Here is a 19,155-nt window from a genome sequence, read left to right as displayed (position 1 = left end):
CTCTGTAACAACTTGTGTGATTTCATATTGGCAATGCCAACTATTTTATTGTTCACATTACCACAATACAGGTAATTAATAAACTAAATTTAATTTTATATAAATCAATTATTATAATATACTACTGCTAAGTGTATCACTATTCATAATAATGGTACAGAAAACACTAATTGGCTACTAAAAATATAGAGCAATTTTATATTTTTCAATGTTTTTGCTTCAAAATAAATTTGTTTCTGCATGAAACAGCCTCAAAAAGGAAATTTAAATGCTATAACTTGAATGATTAAACTACATGTTAAACTGAATGCACTGAAATTAGTATGCCTTGACTCAGACAATACACTGGTATGAAGAGCAATTTGAATATCTGTTTTTCCTTCATGTAAGAAATCACCAAAACTAGTCTAAATGTGAAAACTTCATTGAGGGATTATAAGATTTATTCCCTGAATAAAGTCTTACCCTAGTCTGACTGCATGTCTTACATGAAGGAAACACCCAAAGGAAACACATCTAATGTAATAAAGCAAATCAGAATTTTTTATGTTAACTTCAAGAATGTCCCCCAGGGGACGAGGTTGTCGATCTGGTCACATACCATAGAGTTACAGAGCAAATGCCAAGCAGCAGTTTTTGATTATGATATCTAAAGAACACTGGCACCAACCCGCTGCCCTTTTTAATGGTTTGCCCATTTCTGAAATAGGCAAAGCATTTTTGCACACTGCAAAAAAGAAGAAAAAAACAACAACAAAACAAGCCTTTTTTTTTTTTTAAAGCAAGCGAAAAGGCCTGAAAATTCCACTCTTTCCTGTTTTCAATAATATTAGGAGAAAAAATGTTGCAAACATGCTGAAATCCTGAACTAACTTTATACACCCTTGTTGTATCCTGGGTGGCTAACTTTGTCGAATTAGAGCACCCATAATAAGTATGTCTTATCTCAAGTTGAGAGTAACATTATGTTGGATTTTGCAGTGGCAGATTTGAATTGTGCACGACACCTTAATCCAGCGGGCCTATACACACGCATAGAAGTGCGATTGTCCATAAGATGGCAACGCAACCGTGTAAATGCATCGATTCTAATCTGCCACTGCGAAATTCAACATGGCGTTACTCTCAACTTAAGATGTGACACACTATACACCCTCCTTGCTTGCAACCCTACTACAAGCAATTCACCAATACAATTACCAATGTATAAGTCAATACTTTTGCAATTTGAGCAAAAGTAATATTTAGCTATTTTGTTCATTTGGTGGCTGCTCAATCCTGCCACATAAGTATGTGCAATGCATTACTGAACATTTTCTTTTGTGCATCTTTAATTTGACGGTTGTGGCTGCGTTTACAATAATAACCTCAAATACGTTGCAAGAACCACATACCAATGATTTAAAGCATTTGGTTACCAATATTTGTCACAAGGCAACAAAAACTCATCATAAATTCACACACATGGTTGACTCCAGCTGCACACTGAATCAACCACAAGGCCACCCACTTTGTAATTCCCATCCAAACACACACCAATAATTGTTTACGGTTCATCAAATTGGCCTAGGCTTCTTGTTACTCTTTGCTTCAGTCACAAGTACCAATTTCTAGCTGCATTTTAATAAAGTCAACTATTATATTGTTACATAAGTTTAATTAATAGTAATAAGCAATATATGGCAGTGAACAAGAAAACTCACAATCCAATGCAAATGTTTTTGAGTTCTGAAATTATTTGAGATAATTATTTAAAACCTGCATGTGACATAATCAAGGGTAATAAATCACATGCCAGTAATTTCCAATTAGAAGTTTTTAGATCATTTTCTGTCAGTTTACGAATGCTACATTTTGATGCAAACCCAATCAAAATTGGACATCCGGTTACCGAGTTATGAGTAATTTAGCAGTGTCTGAAAACAATATAAATCAAAAGAATTTGAACACTGTTTTTGCCAATATCTCAAAAACAATAATATTAGCAACATCCAACTCATTCCCCTTGATCATGTCACTTTTTACAAACAGGCATATTCTCTGCAAGTGTAAGCATATTAAGCCTGAAGTACAAACTACTGTGAATGAGATTCACCTGAGATTCATAATGCATTGACTGGCCCACTCAGGTGCATGTACTTCTTCTCATGTTAACAATTCACATGTCTGTCGAGAAGTAGGGAATAGAATTTTAAAGAACATATTTTTCACTTTGGTTTTATACCATTTCAGGAATAGAATCCAGTCACTCAACTTCTTGAAGAAATATAAATGATTGTACATAAAATATCTTTATCAAGGTATCAATACTGGCATTATTTTTCTTAAAATATACAATTAACTGATTCCAATCCAATTTTTAGCATAATTATACGACTTTGGAAAGCCCAATTGAACATTGGTAGCTTAAAACAATCCATAGATGGTCTCCGTTACTGGGTCAATATCGATGTCATAGAAGCAAGGCCTTGTGGGAAGTCCTGGCATGGTGCTCATCTGAAAAGAGGAAACATAACATACTCATATTTAAATTAACAATGTAATGCACTTCTGGAAGTAATTTCAAAAAGAGTGAAAGCACCACATGCAAAGTTGAGAATTAAATTATAACAAAAACTGCAAAGAAAAGTTGCAACCAAAACATGAAAATGTGAAATAATACAAGTTACGTGAAATAATTGAAGATTAACTTAGAAGTGCATGAATTTTGTATATTGGCATGTTATTTCAGCATTTTTTCATAAATAGTTTGGATCAGCCAAGTGTGTGTATTATTACAACAAAGAGTTTCATTTAAACATTCAGATGATTATAAGTGAACCACCACCCAGTGAACCATCACTCAGTGCCAGAAGTGGGTAAGTGCAATAGCTGCCATGTATAGCTGCCAAGTGTAGATGCGTACAATATACTGTGTAAATTGCCAAGTGTTCACAGGGCAGCTATTGCACTTACCCACTTCTGGCACTGAGCAATCAATATTACAGGTGCTTGATCAGATAGGCTGGCTCATCACCCTAATTGACCCATCAAAATGCCAATTTTGGTATCAGGTGAAAGCAAATATTTCTCTTATATCGCCAGTGAAATTTTAGGCCTGAAACATGTTTTTCGTTTAGGCGGTATGAACAAAAACATAATTTTTTTGCATCAAGAAAACAAATCACTTGAGAAAGTTGGAATGATGTTTGGGTGATGGGCCTCGATGTGTTACAATCAGACCACTATTAATTATCTGGTCACACACCTTTAATGGAGTGTTTGTGAAATTCTTCACTGATTATGTAATTTACACTGAACTACTTGGTAATGTGTCAAAGTACAACAGAATTGTGAAGAGGCAGCTTTACTGTTGAGGCAGCTTTACTGTTAAGTATAGCCTATACAAAAACACTTGTGACTTGCGACTCTATCCATAATCTTTTCATAATTTTAAAAGTTTCACAGCAAGCATATGCCTACACCATATACTCAAATCAAGGCCCAAATTATCTTACGAATAGGTCCGTTTGCACAAAACAAGTTCGACCAGGTTCAAATTTAGACTTGGTTGAACTATGGAGGCTAGACTTAAGGAGGGATCCCTTTAATCTTTTCCAAAAACTTAAACTGCAGCCATCATATATTAAGCTACATGTATTTGCCCTTAACAGGATCTACTACAATAATATAGAACAAGGTATGCAAATACCAAAAAGTTTCTTATCCATATAATCTCTATAGTTAGACCAGGTCTAAAGTTAGACCTGGTCTAACTTGTTTTGTGCACACAGACCTTACAAAATGTAATTCTATAGAAGGCTGCAAAGCCCACAGCAGCAGTGGGTTGTTAGCAAGAACAAGCTCTACTTTTACCTACTTTACACAAGTAAGAAAACAGAAGTTTTAACAACCAGCAGTTGGAAGAAACCAGCTTGGAAGCAGTGCAATATGAATAAAATAACTCCCCAAAATTAACTAGCATGTTTTACAACGATAAATAAAACCTAAAACAGCATGAACTTGTGTCATCTTTCCGTCTAATCTCTGCACACACCACCCCCTTTCTGTCTACTCTCTGTACGCACACACCTCTCCCCCCTTTCTCTCTCTCCCTTTTTCGGTCTCTCCTACTCTCTTTCTTCCAAATTTGTTTCTTTTTGCTATTTTCCTGTTTAGTTTAGTTTCCAATCATCTTAGTAACACAACAATAACATAAAAATCTGAAAATTTTAATCAATTAATTTATCTCTAACTTTATCTCTGTCTCAAAATATGAAAACACAACACACCGAGGGAAAAAAAGAATGGCAGGCATACAACAATCAATTAATCAATCATTTCTAATTTGTCTCACGTACCACTTCAATCCTTTCCATGTCCGCATAAGGCACCTCATTGCTACGCCTGTAAGTAGACATTTCTGGCCGAACCGCGACCTCGTCGCCATTGTGTGATAAAAATTACGCCCCCACTAAAAAGATTGAACAGAACACAAGCCAATGCAAGTTTTATTAATAACCATAATCAATTTATGATGCAAGAAATGTACACGGCTCAAGTCCAGTTGATTTACAAATTGCTGAAGGACCCCGATGTTGGATTAATTCTACTTTCATGTATACTTCATTTTTATATGGTGCAAAAATCATCACATGAACGCATGCATCAGTAACAGGGGTTTGTGAAGGATCTCTTAATACCACACAATGTTTAAAAACATTGATCTGAAATTCTTTGATCATATCCCTGCTACGCATGTAATGATTAAAATAAGCACTTTTTTCTTTGTGTTGCTCTATTAGCTGAAATGTTACAAACGAGTTTGGTATTTTTAAATGACGAGCTGGCATAGATTTGGGAAATAATAGCACAGGGGTCATTATTACCTTTATTCTATAAATTATTCCTTCCTCGGGCTTGAACAACCTACAATTCCCCATATATATTTGACTGACATGATGCAACTTTAATTCTGTCTAAAGTTTTCAATTATGTAGTCAAATCCAATGAAATTCTACTCATTTAGACAGTTTCGTCTTCCTGGTCGGAAGACTTCTTCAGTAATGCGATGATCCGCTGGTTTTCCCGCGAGACTTCTCATCCCTAGAGAGCACAGGAGAACCACATCATTGACTGGGAGGGGGCTAAGATTCTCGAAAGGACTCAAATAAACACAAGATGGATACCCGAGGCATTATGAATCAGAAAGAAGGGGCAGGAGACACTAAATCGCGATGAAGGTGTATATTCTCTAAATCACATATATGATCCGCTACTAAGAACTGTGCACCCTAGGGATGAGAAGTCTTGCAGGAAAACCAGCGGATCATCGCATTACTGAAGAAGTCTTCCGACCAGGAAGACAAAACTGTCTAAGTGAGTAGAATTTCATTGGATTTGACTACATAATTGAAAACTTTAGTTTACGTCACAATCCTGATGAATTTGTTTCAAGATTTAATTCTGTCTGTTTGCACCAACATTGATTATCATTGTGTTCTGTTATACTAATTCTCTATTTATCCTAAGTATCAGACCATCCTTCTAAATACAGCTTCCAGTTTATCTCTACCTCAGGGGTGTGATTAGCTTTTCAGGAAAAATCCTGAAAGTAATAAAAAATCCTGAAAATAGCGTAAAATTGGGCTAAAACACCCAAAATCCTGAAATCAGGAAAAATCCTGATAAATCACACCCCTGCTACCTACTACACCATGTTAGTACTAGTATGAGTTAGCAGATAGTAAGGTAGTTATAGGTGTAGGTAAATAACAAGTTAATGCTAAAACTTAAGTCAAACTTTAAAGACAAGAGGAAAATTATACAATTGCTACACACAAATAACAATGGCTCTTACAAACAACAATAACAAGATTAAACAACAAAGACATGCAATAACAAAGACAAGACAACTACAACAAACAAACAAATTCTAATTTGAGTGCAATGTTAATGTTAATAATTCTGAACATTAATGCACCCCCCCAAATGCTTCTGTTTCCTTTCATCTGTTCTGCCAATCTGATCTGCACTAACACTTCTTCCACCACACTCTTCCTTCTCTATCTTCCTCTTCTCACTCTTCCTCCTCCTCACTCGATCTCTACCTCCTCAATCACTTCCTCTGCTCACACCCTTCCATCTCTATCTTCCTTAATATCTCACTCTTTCCCTCCCTTCACTCTTTTCCCTCTCTAATGTATTTCTATGTGTATATGAGGAGCTTATCCATAAGTCCACAACCACAAGTTTCTCACTTACAATCACAATTTATACAAGTTTGACATTGGCAGCAATGAGTTGTACGGGCCAGTGTCTGCGATAAGTGCGTAGCAGTAGCAAAATGCTACACAATTTTCATCATTTGCTACACAATTTTGGAATGTGTAGCAATTTTGTACCATTAATAAGCATTCACTCTCAAATTTGGTGAGCGTTTTTGCTACACAAATAAAATTGCTTAATGCGGACCAGGAGGGTGAGAGTTCATAGGGACAATGTCGGGAACTACGTCACGCTATTGTTCGACCTAGGCTACATCATTTTTGACACATGCGTGTTCGTCAATACAGCTTTAGTCTCCTCCACCTTCAAAACACGGTACGTGGAGTGACTGGAATCACACTGATGGCGGAGGAGAATACTAGCTGGTCAGACTGTTTAATTCTATCAAGCATATAATACCTGAACAATCACCGTCATTTCATCGATTTACTACAGAATATATTGTATACTCAAAATATAATTTTAAAATTGTAAACCTGTTAACTTATATATTTGTGTACTAAAGTATATAGACACATGAATAACATCATATAGAAACAAAATGGCAGCTAATCCGCCTATTGTCTAGACCTAGGCTACATCTTCCGGTTTGGTTACGTAACTTGGGATGCCTATCCCTTTGTCTATTATTCCTGTGCGGACCCTGGTTGTACCATCAACAAGCTATTCAGCATCGAAGTGGTTACGTAATTCTCTTGGTTACCGGATCACGCTACTTTGGTATGCCTTCGAGTGCCATATACTTTATGTGGTGATCATTTCGATCGTGGTTCATTACTCTAGCGCGTGATCCCGTTGACATAGTAACCTTACGTGGCTACGGTACTGAATTATCTACCACAACTATGGTGCTTAACAATATGCAGATCATTGTTCTCATTTGGGAATCAAAGGCCTCAAAAAGTATTGTTACATAGCAAAATGCCATGGGTGCCGTGGGTTAATTCGAGGGTTGGTTTATATGTGTGCATTTGTGAATCAGACCACTAAATTATTCAATGGGTAAATTATGATGATAAACTTACTCTCTACTAATTTAATAATTATTTTAATTTTACAAACATTTTACATAGTATAATGAGTGACTGTTTGTTTTCAATGTGACATAATGGTTTAGAGGATACATGTTGATGTTGATATGTGTTCTTTCAAACTTGCTAATAATACAGATGGAGTGAAGAATTTCACAAGTGTTACACAACTAAACTGGCCTCAAAAAGAAACTTAAAATTTGTCACAAGGTCATATCTTAAAATCCTGTCCATAAATATGAACAAATATTACACACAGGATTACTTTAATACTCTACTCTAAACACATGTCAGTATACCAAGCAGTTATTTAACTGACACAGCAGTAAAATGCACTGACACAGAACAGCTTCCAGGACCACATTCACAGGCTTAATAATTGGAACCCAGCAAGAGAAATCTGTGAGAATGCGTACAAGAATCCTTACACAGGTGATTATTTCAAAAGAGTAAGTGGAATAGTGTGGAACGGGCTGCTTCTGCTTTTCACACAGTTTCTTCAAGAAACAGGTCTTGTTCCACACTATTTCATTGTTGGGTGCCAATTATTGGGATGTGAATGTGTTCCAGGAAGCTGTTCCATGTCAGTGCATTTTGTTGTTTTGTCAGTTGGACAACTGTTTGGTTACTGATCAGTGTTTGAGTAGAGTATTGAAGTAATCATGTGTGCAATTTTTGTTCATTTTTATGGACAGGATTTTAAGATATGACCTTGTGAAAAATTAGAAGTTTCTTTTTGAGCCCAGTTTATAACATTGCACAATCATCTACACGTTAGGGTTAGTAGTATGAAAAGACTGACATTTTTTTAATTAATTTTTGAGCCTTCAAAAGAAGCAAGCATACAAAATGAGTTCTTTGTGAAACAGAAGCATGCATATGGGAAAGTTAATGAAAATGGAAATATCAAAATTAAAGTAGCCACAACAAAAATGAGTATAAAGGGAAATGTTGTAGAGGAAGAAGTATCTGTCACATGATTAAAGATTTCTTAGTAAACTTTAGTGTTATATCCTTAAACAAAGGAGTTCTGTATTTATAGATTTAAAAAAGCTCAAAATTGACCCAATTCATAGATTTTTAGTTTTATCTACTGGACATCAATTTGTGCCGAAATTCCTTCCCATAATTCAAAACGCATATTACATAACAAAGGGGATGGGCTAACTTTTGAACTTTATCTATTGTTAAATGCAACACACCTATTTTATATTGTGGGAAGGAATTTTGGCACAAATTTACTTGCAATAGAAAACCCCAAAATCTGTGTATTGGACAATTCTTGAGCTTTTTTAATCACCTCATTAAGTTATTAGACTATCAACTTACCGTGCCAACTAGTGGATATAGGAACCCTGCGCCTACACTAGCTCTCACGTCTCTGATAGGTAGAGTAAACCCAGTAGGCGTGCCCTTCTTTGTGGGATCATGTGAAAGGGACAGATGAGTTTTAGCCATGCAGATGGGCAGGTCGTTGAACCCTTGCTTGCGGTACAGGTCAACTTTCTTCTGCGCTTCCTCTGATAGTTCAATGCCGTCTGCGCCGTAGATCTTACGAGCTATGGTGGCCATCTTTTCTTCAATTGGAAGCTGCATGGATGGTGACAATTTTGATAATGATCAATAGGCATTGATGGACAAAATCATTCATACTTTCAAACATTTGGTCATTTTTACACACACACATAAAAAAATCCTTACTAGAATTAAATACCTCAACTTAAAACTGGGTACATATTTCAACAATGATACTTTGTGCAGAATAAATATACAACAGTCACTCCACTTATTTCAACACAACTACATCATGATGTTATCCATTGAGTCATGTCCAATTCTCGCGTTTTACAATACGATGCGCCGCCAGCGGTTGCTTTTGGCAGTCAAATTTTCGAACATCGCCGTTCTAGCTGCTATTGAATTTTCACGCGAGTGTGATAATAAATATGTTGAAAACAGCTCCATGAAGGATTCCCTGTGATCAATAGATAGAAAATGGATCTACTATTATTTGTAAATTGTTGTTTTAGTGTGCATTCGCATGTAACATCATTATAATGACATTTAAACCCACAATGATGCATGTTCCTGTATTGTATTTATATTACGCGGGCTTTGGATGTCGACTCATTTTCCCATGACTCACTGCGTATTATGGCCTCGACCCAGCGACCGCTGGAGGCGTATCTTATTGTGAAACACAAGAATTCAACAAGCTTGTCCTATCGAGGAAGAATGGCACTGGCCAATGCGTGCGTCCCGTTTATCGCGTAAAAAGAATGGGGTCACATGATGCTCCATGGCTAGGTTAGCGATAAGATGTCAATGTTTGAAGCTTTTCCATGATGCATGTCAATAAGCCAATCAGAACCCCACTTACATGTTTACACTGGGTACATGCTAAAAAGGTAAACTAGTGTTCTTCTTCTTTGCAAGCAATTGAAGGTTAAACCATGTGGTAGAAGTATAGACTGGAACAATCGATAAAACTTGTTTTTAAGTATAAAATAGATATTTCCATGAATGATACACGTTTCATCAATTCAGCCTCATTCCTATGTTACAAAACAAACAGACAGTCACATACCTTGAGATCATACAAGTACTGGAAGTTTGATTGCTGTTGGCAAGCTTTTTCTAGGGCCGTGGCTAAATCAGTGGCTCCTGCACCACCCTCAGCCCAGTGTGAGCAGATCACAGCATCAGAAGCTCCTGCTTCACGAGCCAATTTCTGCACAAGTTCAAGCTCATTGACACTGTCTGTTCTGTTGTCACAATTAAGAAGAAGAAAAAAACCAAAAAAAATAGGTTAATTCATAATTATTACTATAATTTATCATTAAAAATGGTTGATCTCAACACAAGATTAGATGGAACTCCAATTTTCAGTCATAAATCATATTAGGGATGACCAATGAACCATCAACTTGATTAGAACACTCCCATAGACATGCAGGGAGCTCAACTGTGCACTGCTTGCACAGACATTTCTAAATTGAGCTCATTCTTTTATTTTTCATAATTTTTCTGTAAAAATTGGGGATGTTAATGCCAATTATGTTTTGTAACTATCTTGCAAATTACAGCAACATAACTTATTTCATTTTCCTGTAAGTGCTTGAGTCAAAATTGGTCCATCGCCACAGTGCGCTTAATTGCCAGTGGCTGAGTTCAGCACTGCTCAAGAATGGCACAAAATATTCATGTCAATAAGATCAGGTGAACAATGTGGCCTACTGAGCTGTAATTTGGCAGAGTTGCCAGTAATACCTCTATCATACCCTCTGTAAAAGGTTAAAAATTGAACAAGTAGATCTCGAGTTACAAATTAAATCACCAGCTTCCCTTTGGAATTTCCATACTCCTTTCGAATCATGCTAAGAAGACACCTTTCTGAACATAAATGTGAAGTTTCGTGCTCATTCGATGTATTGTTCACCTGATTTCAACCCTAAACGTTTTCTTATATTTAGGCCTATACCATCTACAACTTGCTGCTGGCTATACCTTGTTTAGAACTTTCAAAAGAAGTACCTGAATGTGCAACCATAACTGTTTCCAAATAGCCCATGAAAGTCATGCAGCTAACTTCGAGGTCATGCATTGAATTGTATTGAATGAGGAATACTACGGGAACCAGCACCTTTTGTTAGAAGTCACACATGAGCATGATGAGTGAAGTGGATAACCTCCATTGTTGTGAATGAGTCAATGACCTTCAATGACACTTAAGATTTTCTTTGCATACACCTACTAATTGGCCATATTAAAGCCAATAACATTGAAATTTTTGGTTGTGAAAAAAAAGTTCACCTGTAGCCTACTTAGTGCAATTTTGATTTTGTGCCATATCGGCCATCTTGAATGATTTTTGCCAAATGTTCTCTAAATGCATGATTTCAATGCCTCGGTTTGAAAAAATAATTTATGCCATTGACTAGTAAAGTGCCATTTCATAAGAAACCCTTTGATACTTTCACAATATGCTTGTTTCATGTTTGCATATATGTTAAAATAAAGAAATATATAAAGGTAAATATATGCTTATGCCAATTTTGCTCCCAATTGCTATTTTTGGACCTTGTCATTTCATTTCGTTCCAATGACCGGTCAGAATGGGAAACTTTGAAAATTCATAATTCGAAAAGTTTGTGACCGATTTTGACCATTTAACCACCAAAATAATTCTATTGATGAGTTCTATCCAAAAAACGATCTTTTGTAGCAATAGGGGCAACATGAAATTTTGATGGTTATCCCTACTCACATCCTTCATGGGGACATTGGCAACCCCAGTTAGGAATTAGTGACCTTTTGGGCCCTTGACCCCAAAACATTGTCATAGTCATACACTATTGGTAACTAGTATCGGCCCCCATTACAGTTACATGATGGTTGGTCGACTTTGATGTAGATACGACTCTTTCACACCCCTTTTGTAATATATTGGTTCCAGGTCGGGAATCTTAACTAATATTCTAAGTGATCATAAAATAACGCAATAATCATATGATATCCTTCTTGACCTTGCTTTTGTTGTTTTTAAGTACAGGATAACGATGTGATATCGATGTTCGCTTCATCAAAGGCATGAAAGTAACACCAATTTTTTTAAGGTCTATAAATCATTTATATTCATACTTGATACGTACGCAAATTTGTTGATTGCTACGACACAAGGAACTCCAAAGAAGCCAGCGTTTTCAATCTGTTTCCTCAGATTACAGAAACCTTTCTCTACTAGTTCCAAGTGTTCTTCACTGTACTCTCTGGCAAGTGGTTTACCTGCCGTAACCTGCAAGCAAAAACAAGATGAGTTAGTACATACATGTGGTAAGGACTGTCGATGTCAGGATTTTTAAAAATCAATATATCGGCCACTCATTATCGATAAAAATCGATATATTGATTTTCTTCAGAAAGTGATATCATTGGATAGTTGATTTATTGATTATTATCGATATATTGACGGTCTTCGGGATATAGTAGTTAAAGGTGGGTGGTTCAACTTTTTCATAGTGTGTTTTCTATCTTACATTGATACCTACCATTAAAACAATTAAGAGGGCATGGTGGCACAATTAAGAGGGCATGGTGGCACAGCGCACAGGCTCTACCTCGCAATCAGAGGGTTGCGAGTTCGAGCCCCGGCGGTGCCATCGTGTTGTGCACTTGGGCAAGGCGCTTTACCTCAATTGCCTCTCTTTACCCAGGGGTGAAATGGGGAGCTGTGGGCATTGTATGGCAGCTGACATATTCTAATGACAGCGGAATAAATGTAAAGCGCTTTGATACATGTGAAAGGCGCTATATAAATGTCAACATTTATTTAATGTCAACATTTATTTAAAACAATCTGTTTCCAAATTTTGAATTATATTACTCCAGCGGTTTTGATACGAGAAGAAGAATGTGTATAACAATGCTGCATAGGATAGCACATACTTCCAATGGGGGTTACCACTTTTTACCACATTTTTGTACACATCTAAACAAAACATATTTTGGGTGTAAGCTTTGATGAGGTTAAGGGGGTACTACACCCCTGCCCAAGTTTGTGCCTATTTTTGCATTTTTCTCAACAATTATAGCGCATTGGTGACAAGTAAGATATGTATATTATAGGGGCAAGGACTACAACTACTGCACTGAAAATTCAGCAACTCAAGGCAAGTAGTTATTGATTTATTGATCAAATATTGGTTTTGCCTCATTTTTGACTGTAACTTCACAACTGTTGTCTGTGCTGAAATAAAATTTCCAGTGCAGTAGTTGTAGTCCTTGCCCCTATAATATACAAATCTTACTTGTCACCAATGCGCTATCATTTAGAGAAAAATGCAAAAATAGGCACAAAATTGAGCAGGGGTGTAGTACCCCTGAGTGGGGAGGGGGTGAGGCTGTAAATCAGGTCACACACCTTTAATCTCACACTTATTTTCTGCATGTAAGCATGAATTGGTATCAGGCATCGATCAGTTTAAACTGTTTAGGACACTGTATAGCATTATACCTACCGTTGGTCCGCCACCATGCATTTTGAGTGCCCTGACAGTAGCTACCAGTACAGCAGCGTTAGGTCGTAGACCAGAGTAACGACACTTGATGTTGAAAAATTTCTCCATGCCAATATCAGCTCCAAATCCAGCCTCGGTCACTATGAGTTGAGAAACAATGAAAAAATAATCACAAAACCAATATTAATGAAAATATTTAGATTTTTATGACTTTAAATTGAAGTTTACCAGGCTCATGGCAATATAAGCAGGAGCTCCACTATTTTACTCTCCATGAGCGACATGCAAACACAGCAGAGTTGTTCCTCTTTGGGTCTGATCTCTTTTTGTTTATAATACCTAAGGCAGTTTTAACCCATGTGAAGGTGGTACGGGAATGTGCGGCGGTCAAGGGTCCCTTTTTTCAGGCTCTCTGGCAGTTCCTTAAGACGCACATTTGGATCTGCTCCAGTTCTGTGAGCCTCAAATTCTGACAATTGTAGCTCTTTAAGCTCAAATTCGGAAAAAATCTTTTTTTTAGCTCCACTGCCTATCATTTGGCAGTAATTTCAGTTCATCAAGCCCCTGTTTTGCCTGAAAATCAGTTCTTATTGCCCAAAGTTTTTTACCTACCTACAAATCCAGTCTCTCCTACCAATTTGAGAGCAATCTTATCAGCCAGGATTGAGGAGTTACCATGGGCAATGTTGGCAAATGGACCAGCATGGACAAACACTGGTGTACCCTGGGTGTTAAGATAATAACAAAATACATGTTAACAAGGTTACAAGGAAATGATGTTATAGCCAGCATATTAGTAAGGAAAAAGAAGCACTGAAATTTAAAAAACAGAAATTTACAAAAATTCAATTTTAAATTTCTTATTGCACCTTTTAGAGTGCAATAAAATAATATGATTTGCCAAAATGTATGTAGTGCAGTAGAAGAAGTTTGGAATGAAATGACTCCAACAGCGACATATACTGCTTGCATTGGGGCACATTTTGTTTTACCCTGATGCACTAAGGTGAGGTGCATGTTAAATCATCCCAAATTTTGTGTTTCCCTTGTGAATTCAGGTACGTCGATAAATCAGACCCTAAAAATCAGCGAGAGCTTAAAAAACTTGAAATTTTGTTTGCAAACATATTTTAATTTTCAAAAAATTTCAGTCAAAATTAATCCACTTCAAAATATTTAAAAAGTTCAATGCATGCACCTAAAAAAATTCCAGAAAATGCAAAATCTGTGATGGTCTGGCCCATAAAAGAGTGGTTTTTTTTGTCTTTTTGTCAACTACAAGTTATATTACAGTGTTTGGTAAATACTCAGGAGGGAAACAAACATCACAAGTGGCCTACCTCCAGCGTCTGCATAAGATTAGGTCTGATGGCATCCTTCATTAATACCATTAACGCACCGCCAACACCCAGGTCATCAGCTGTCACTGGTTCCCCGCTCTTATTGCTGGCTACTACGATCCTACCAAGGCGATCACGCATATCGGCAACACTGGTGGTCAGGGCCAGAATGGCCATGATCTCACTGGCTACGGTGATGTCAAAGTTGGTTTCTCGCACAAAGCCTTTCTCGGTGGGTGACTGGCCTACTGTGACCTTGCGCAGGTAGCGATCGTTGGTGTCGATAACTGTGGTGGAATAAGTGCAAATTTTAAGATTCATGGTCTACATATTAATTTTTACCCTTGTGATATAATATACAGATGGATGTGATATTTTGCTTTGCTGACAGGATAATTGAGTCATAAAATTTTGCTATCTGTAACTACAGAAATAATTTCATTTGAATGAACACATCATGCATAAATTTTGATGTTTTATGTAGCACCATTTCCCAAATCTCAGAGGGATCAAAGCGCTGTAATTTCGCTGCCTTGGTGAATCATCACAATCAGATCGCATCAACTAGGCTGGTTGCAGCTGAACCTAGCGCAAACCTATCCGCACTTAGATTGTAACATCCACCAATTATCTGTGCAGCTACCCAAATTCCATTGGGTGAAGGAAGTTTTTGATAACCAAACAAGTTCCACCTAATCAACGACTTTTGAAAGCAGGAGGAAACCGGAGATCCCGGAGAAAACCTACGAGAGCGAGCATGGAATCCAGATAAACCAAGTGCACATGAGACCTTGGGCTGCGCTGGGGCTTAAACCCGTGACCTCAGTAGTGCAAGGCAAGGGAACAACCACTGCGCCAACTCGCTTTCCCAATGCATACTGCTCTGTTCATTCCAATGATATTTTTTACTGCAATTAAGCAAAATTGCATTTATTGACTCCTTATCTGTTTATTGTGCAACTAACAATGCATACCTTGGCTGGAAATTTCATCCAGCAAGTCTTTGTAACTACTACTACAACAACATATTACCTCTTTGCCATGTGATGGTCTCAGTATCGATATCCAGACGTGCAAACTTGCTAATTTCATCCTCGGTCAAATCATCTGGATTGGTTTTATCAATACCAAGACGCTACAATAGAAACATATCAAGCAAACGTTCATGTCAACAAACTATATGTCCTCGAAAAGTCATCCCCTTCAATTAAACGCCCCACCATTTTTTTTCAACAAAGATGTTTCAAAAATGCTGATATTTCCATGCTATCTTGTGTAATAAGCTTACCAAGGTGCACACACAATCGCTAATTTTGGTGAAAATCTGATCGTAAACCCGGAAGTGAACTGGAAGTCATGGCTCCCAAGTTCATAGTTTATTATTTCAGTCCTAAGTTCATAGTTTATTATTTCAGTGTGACTTTTAAGTTTACATAATGATTATAATAGGAATTATTGTTCTAAAAATGACCTCTAATAAACGCCCCTCTTGTTTGGAAAATACTAAGCTAATCCTAATCCTAAACTCTTGGGGTCACAACCCCTATTCAAAAGTTGTGCCTAAAATTCTATTCTTACTTCATATTAGGCATATTACAAGCAACAAATTTGATACGTAAAATTTTGAAGTTTTTACTAGAGATCCAAAAGTACAGATAAGACAACTGTTGGCTTACCTTCAAACGACCAACTTGTATGGCTGAGAATTCTCTCTTCCCTTTCTTGGCTGGTACCAATCGGCCATAGAGGGCGTCATCCTTCTGAGTTGACTCGTGGAAGATTCTGGCATCAATAGCTGCTGCCAGGAGATTGTTTGCTGCTGTGATGGCATGGATGTCACCAGTCAAGTGCAGGTTGAACTATAAATATATTAAATTCAATGCATTGTAAGTAATATACCGGTAGTACATCTGCTTTATGTTTTCAAGTGCTCTCAGGGCCGTGCCCCTAATTATCTTTGTGAGCTTCTTTCAGCCTATGCTCCTGGAAGAGAATTGAGATCTTCTTCCGATAAGACTCTGCTTAGTCAGCCTAGGGCACATAGAGGATCTGGTTTAAATATCTTTGGCCCGAGGGAATGGAACAAACTCCATGAATTCCAGTTTTCAGAAAGAAACTGAAAACTCACCTCTTCAGTTAGCTTCGTTCTTGTTCCTTCTGTGTTTCCTTTTTATTCCATCCTTTCTCTCCTTGTTTAGCGCTTTGATAAATTTTAAAGGCGCTTTATAAATATCTTTATGTATGTATGTATGTACATTAATTTACTCTACATTGTGTCGCTTTGATTTAAATAGCGAAAATGAGTCTCTATATGTGAGAGAGTTTTCTGATTGTGTCGTCTTTACACGCAAGCATATTATGCAGTAATTCCGAGAATGGCATGTGTGTTTCATGGCTACGCATCATACGCAGTGTCGTCACTACCAAACTTGGCCAGTCAAGTGTAGTAGATTGAACTATAAATACATTTGTTGCATTGTAAGTAATTTACATTCATTTGTAAAATTGTGTCACTGCCAAGTTTAATAGCGACATTTAAATGCGTATCTATATGTGAGATAGGGTTCTGATTGTGCCGTCTTTGCATGCAAGCATATTATTCCGTAATTCCGAGAATGACATGTGCTTTTCATGGCTACGCATCATACGCAGTGTCATCACTACCAAACTCAAAGCAATACAAGGTGTAGTTAGTCATTTCTCTCTTTATTTGACTTGGATTAATCATGGTTCAGACACTTCTTTCTGTAACCACAGATGGATGTATCCACAGTTTGGCATACAGACTTTTGACTGTGCCTTAGCATTTTGATAAGACATCCATTTGATATCCACACATATACAACACAATCTTCCCCAATCCTATGTGAATGACATTTGGTTATCAACACTTTCCATTCTTTTAACCCAAAGGAGATTAAAATGTAGCCTATACTTTCTTCAGTGTATTACATCTAGATTCTTTTTTCAATCTATTTTTCAACTAAGATCAACGTTGATCAAATAAGCTTTGAAATAATGGCTTCAGCAACTTGCCCAAATCTAGTTCTATTACTTCCCAACAGGGGTGTCTATTCTTCCATTATTCGTCCCCAAAGGGAGGGAATAATTTTACCCCTTTGGGGAAGAATTTTGTGTTTTGAAAAAAAAAAGCTAACTTAAATAAACTTGTTCAAGTTTGTCTTCTCTGTTAACCTCAGCTTCAGATCCAAATGCTTGATTATCCTTCCATATGCAGTAGTTCAGTGGCAATCTACAAACTCTGCTACAGATGAATTTTAATTCTAAGGCTTTATATAAATCAAGATGTGCGAGTCACGGGGGCACACCACTAAATCAATGCGCCATTTGTGTAACCCTAATGAGTTCCGGTAAAAAACATAAACTTTTTGAGGTATTTTGGGCTGGTCTGTAGACTTATTAATCAGAAAGAGTGGCGCATTATAGCTTAAATAAAAGTGTAAAGCCTATGCATAAATTTGAGTCGCCAAAAAAGTCGCATTTTTATAATTATTGAGAAAATAGAAAAAAAAAAAAAAAAATGGCAGAATCGGGTTTGCAGTCTTGAGAGCATGTCAAAAACAGTGAGGGCGCTGTTCAGCGGCATCCTAAGCGGGAAAAGCGAGATGGAAGAACCCCATACATTGAAACATATGTTAAACTTTCATCGATTTGCAATCGACTGGTCATCATAAAATATTTTAAAGCGAGCCCAAAAGGCCTCAAAATGAGCAAAGAAAACCGGTGTTTTTACACGTGTTTCAATGGGAAGATTATTTAGTGGTGTGCGCCCTTTGAAGGGCCTAGGCGTAAAATCGTGCTCTTGAGAGATTCAGCCAAAATTGAAGTTGGCTTTCGATTAAATTGCGGTTTTTTGATTTATATAGATAGTTTTTATGTAAGTGAATATATTTAATGCGTTTTAGATGCAAGTCGCGCTAAGTTTATTCTCTGAGAGGCCTTCAAAGTTAAAGAAACTGTCAAAAATTGTGAGAAAACTAATATTTCTCAGATTTGAAGCAAAATTGTCTTAAGGTGACAAATCGGCACAAGTCTTTAAACCTCTCAAATATTAATTATTTTATAGGGGGGGGGGGGGATTGTTGTAAAATCATTAATGAAACCTAATTTCTTTTCATTTTAAAGTGGTTTTTAGCAGATAAACGGTCTAAAACTATATGTTGAGAATTGGTATTTAATGCAAATCTAGGGAAATAAGCACAAATGGTCAAAATGTTGAAAATGTGCACATTTTTGGAATGCACCATGTATCTTTGATAGGACATTTCTCTTGATGTGGATATCACAGAGCACTCAAACCTTGAGTGTTTTACTCAAAACATTTTATATTTCAAAAAAAATATAAAAAAAATCGATTTTATGAACATCATGAATTCCTTGAAGGGGGCACACCACTAAATCAATGCGCCATTTGTGTAACCCTAATGAGTTCGGTAAAAACAGAAACTTTTTGAGGTATTTTGGGCTGGTCTGTAGACT

General features: G+C 36.9%; 1 protein-coding gene across 2 annotated transcripts in view; it reads right to left on the bottom strand.

Annotated features, from left to right (window-relative positions):
- The window catches only part of LOC140153732 (C-1-tetrahydrofolate synthase, cytoplasmic-like), a 38,322-nt gene continuing 19,167 nt past the window's right edge, over window positions 1-19,155 (bottom strand). Inside the window, exons 12-21 of one of the 2 annotated variants that reach the window (XM_072176561.1) lie at window positions 16,332-16,514; window positions 15,688-15,790; window positions 14,656-14,942; window positions 13,928-14,039; window positions 13,316-13,455; window positions 11,951-12,093; window positions 9,886-10,063; window positions 8,628-8,888; window positions 4,341-4,453; window positions 1-2,496 (exon numbers count right to left, since the gene is read on the bottom strand). In XM_072176561.1, the coding sequence (XP_072032662.1) occupies window position 2,496; window positions 4,341-4,453; window positions 8,628-8,888; window positions 9,886-10,063; window positions 11,951-12,093; window positions 13,316-13,455; window positions 13,928-14,039; window positions 14,656-14,942; window positions 15,688-15,790; window positions 16,332-16,514 (1,521 nt within the window). In that variant the 3' untranslated portion in view covers window positions 1-2,495. The remainder of the gene's footprint in view (window positions 2,497-4,340; window positions 4,454-8,627; window positions 8,889-9,885; window positions 10,064-11,950; window positions 12,094-13,315; window positions 13,456-13,927; window positions 14,040-14,655; window positions 14,943-15,687; window positions 15,791-16,331; window positions 16,515-19,155) is intronic. The other variant, XM_072176562.1, reaches the window with a different exon arrangement.

The sequence above is a fragment of the Amphiura filiformis genome, chromosome 5 (genome assembly GCF_039555335.1).
Source record: "Amphiura filiformis chromosome 5, Afil_fr2py, whole genome shotgun sequence".
In the NCBI taxonomy this organism is placed as follows: domain Eukaryota; kingdom Metazoa; phylum Echinodermata; class Ophiuroidea; order Amphilepidida; family Amphiuridae; genus Amphiura; species Amphiura filiformis.
This window is presented reverse-complemented; position numbering and strand designations above follow the sequence as displayed.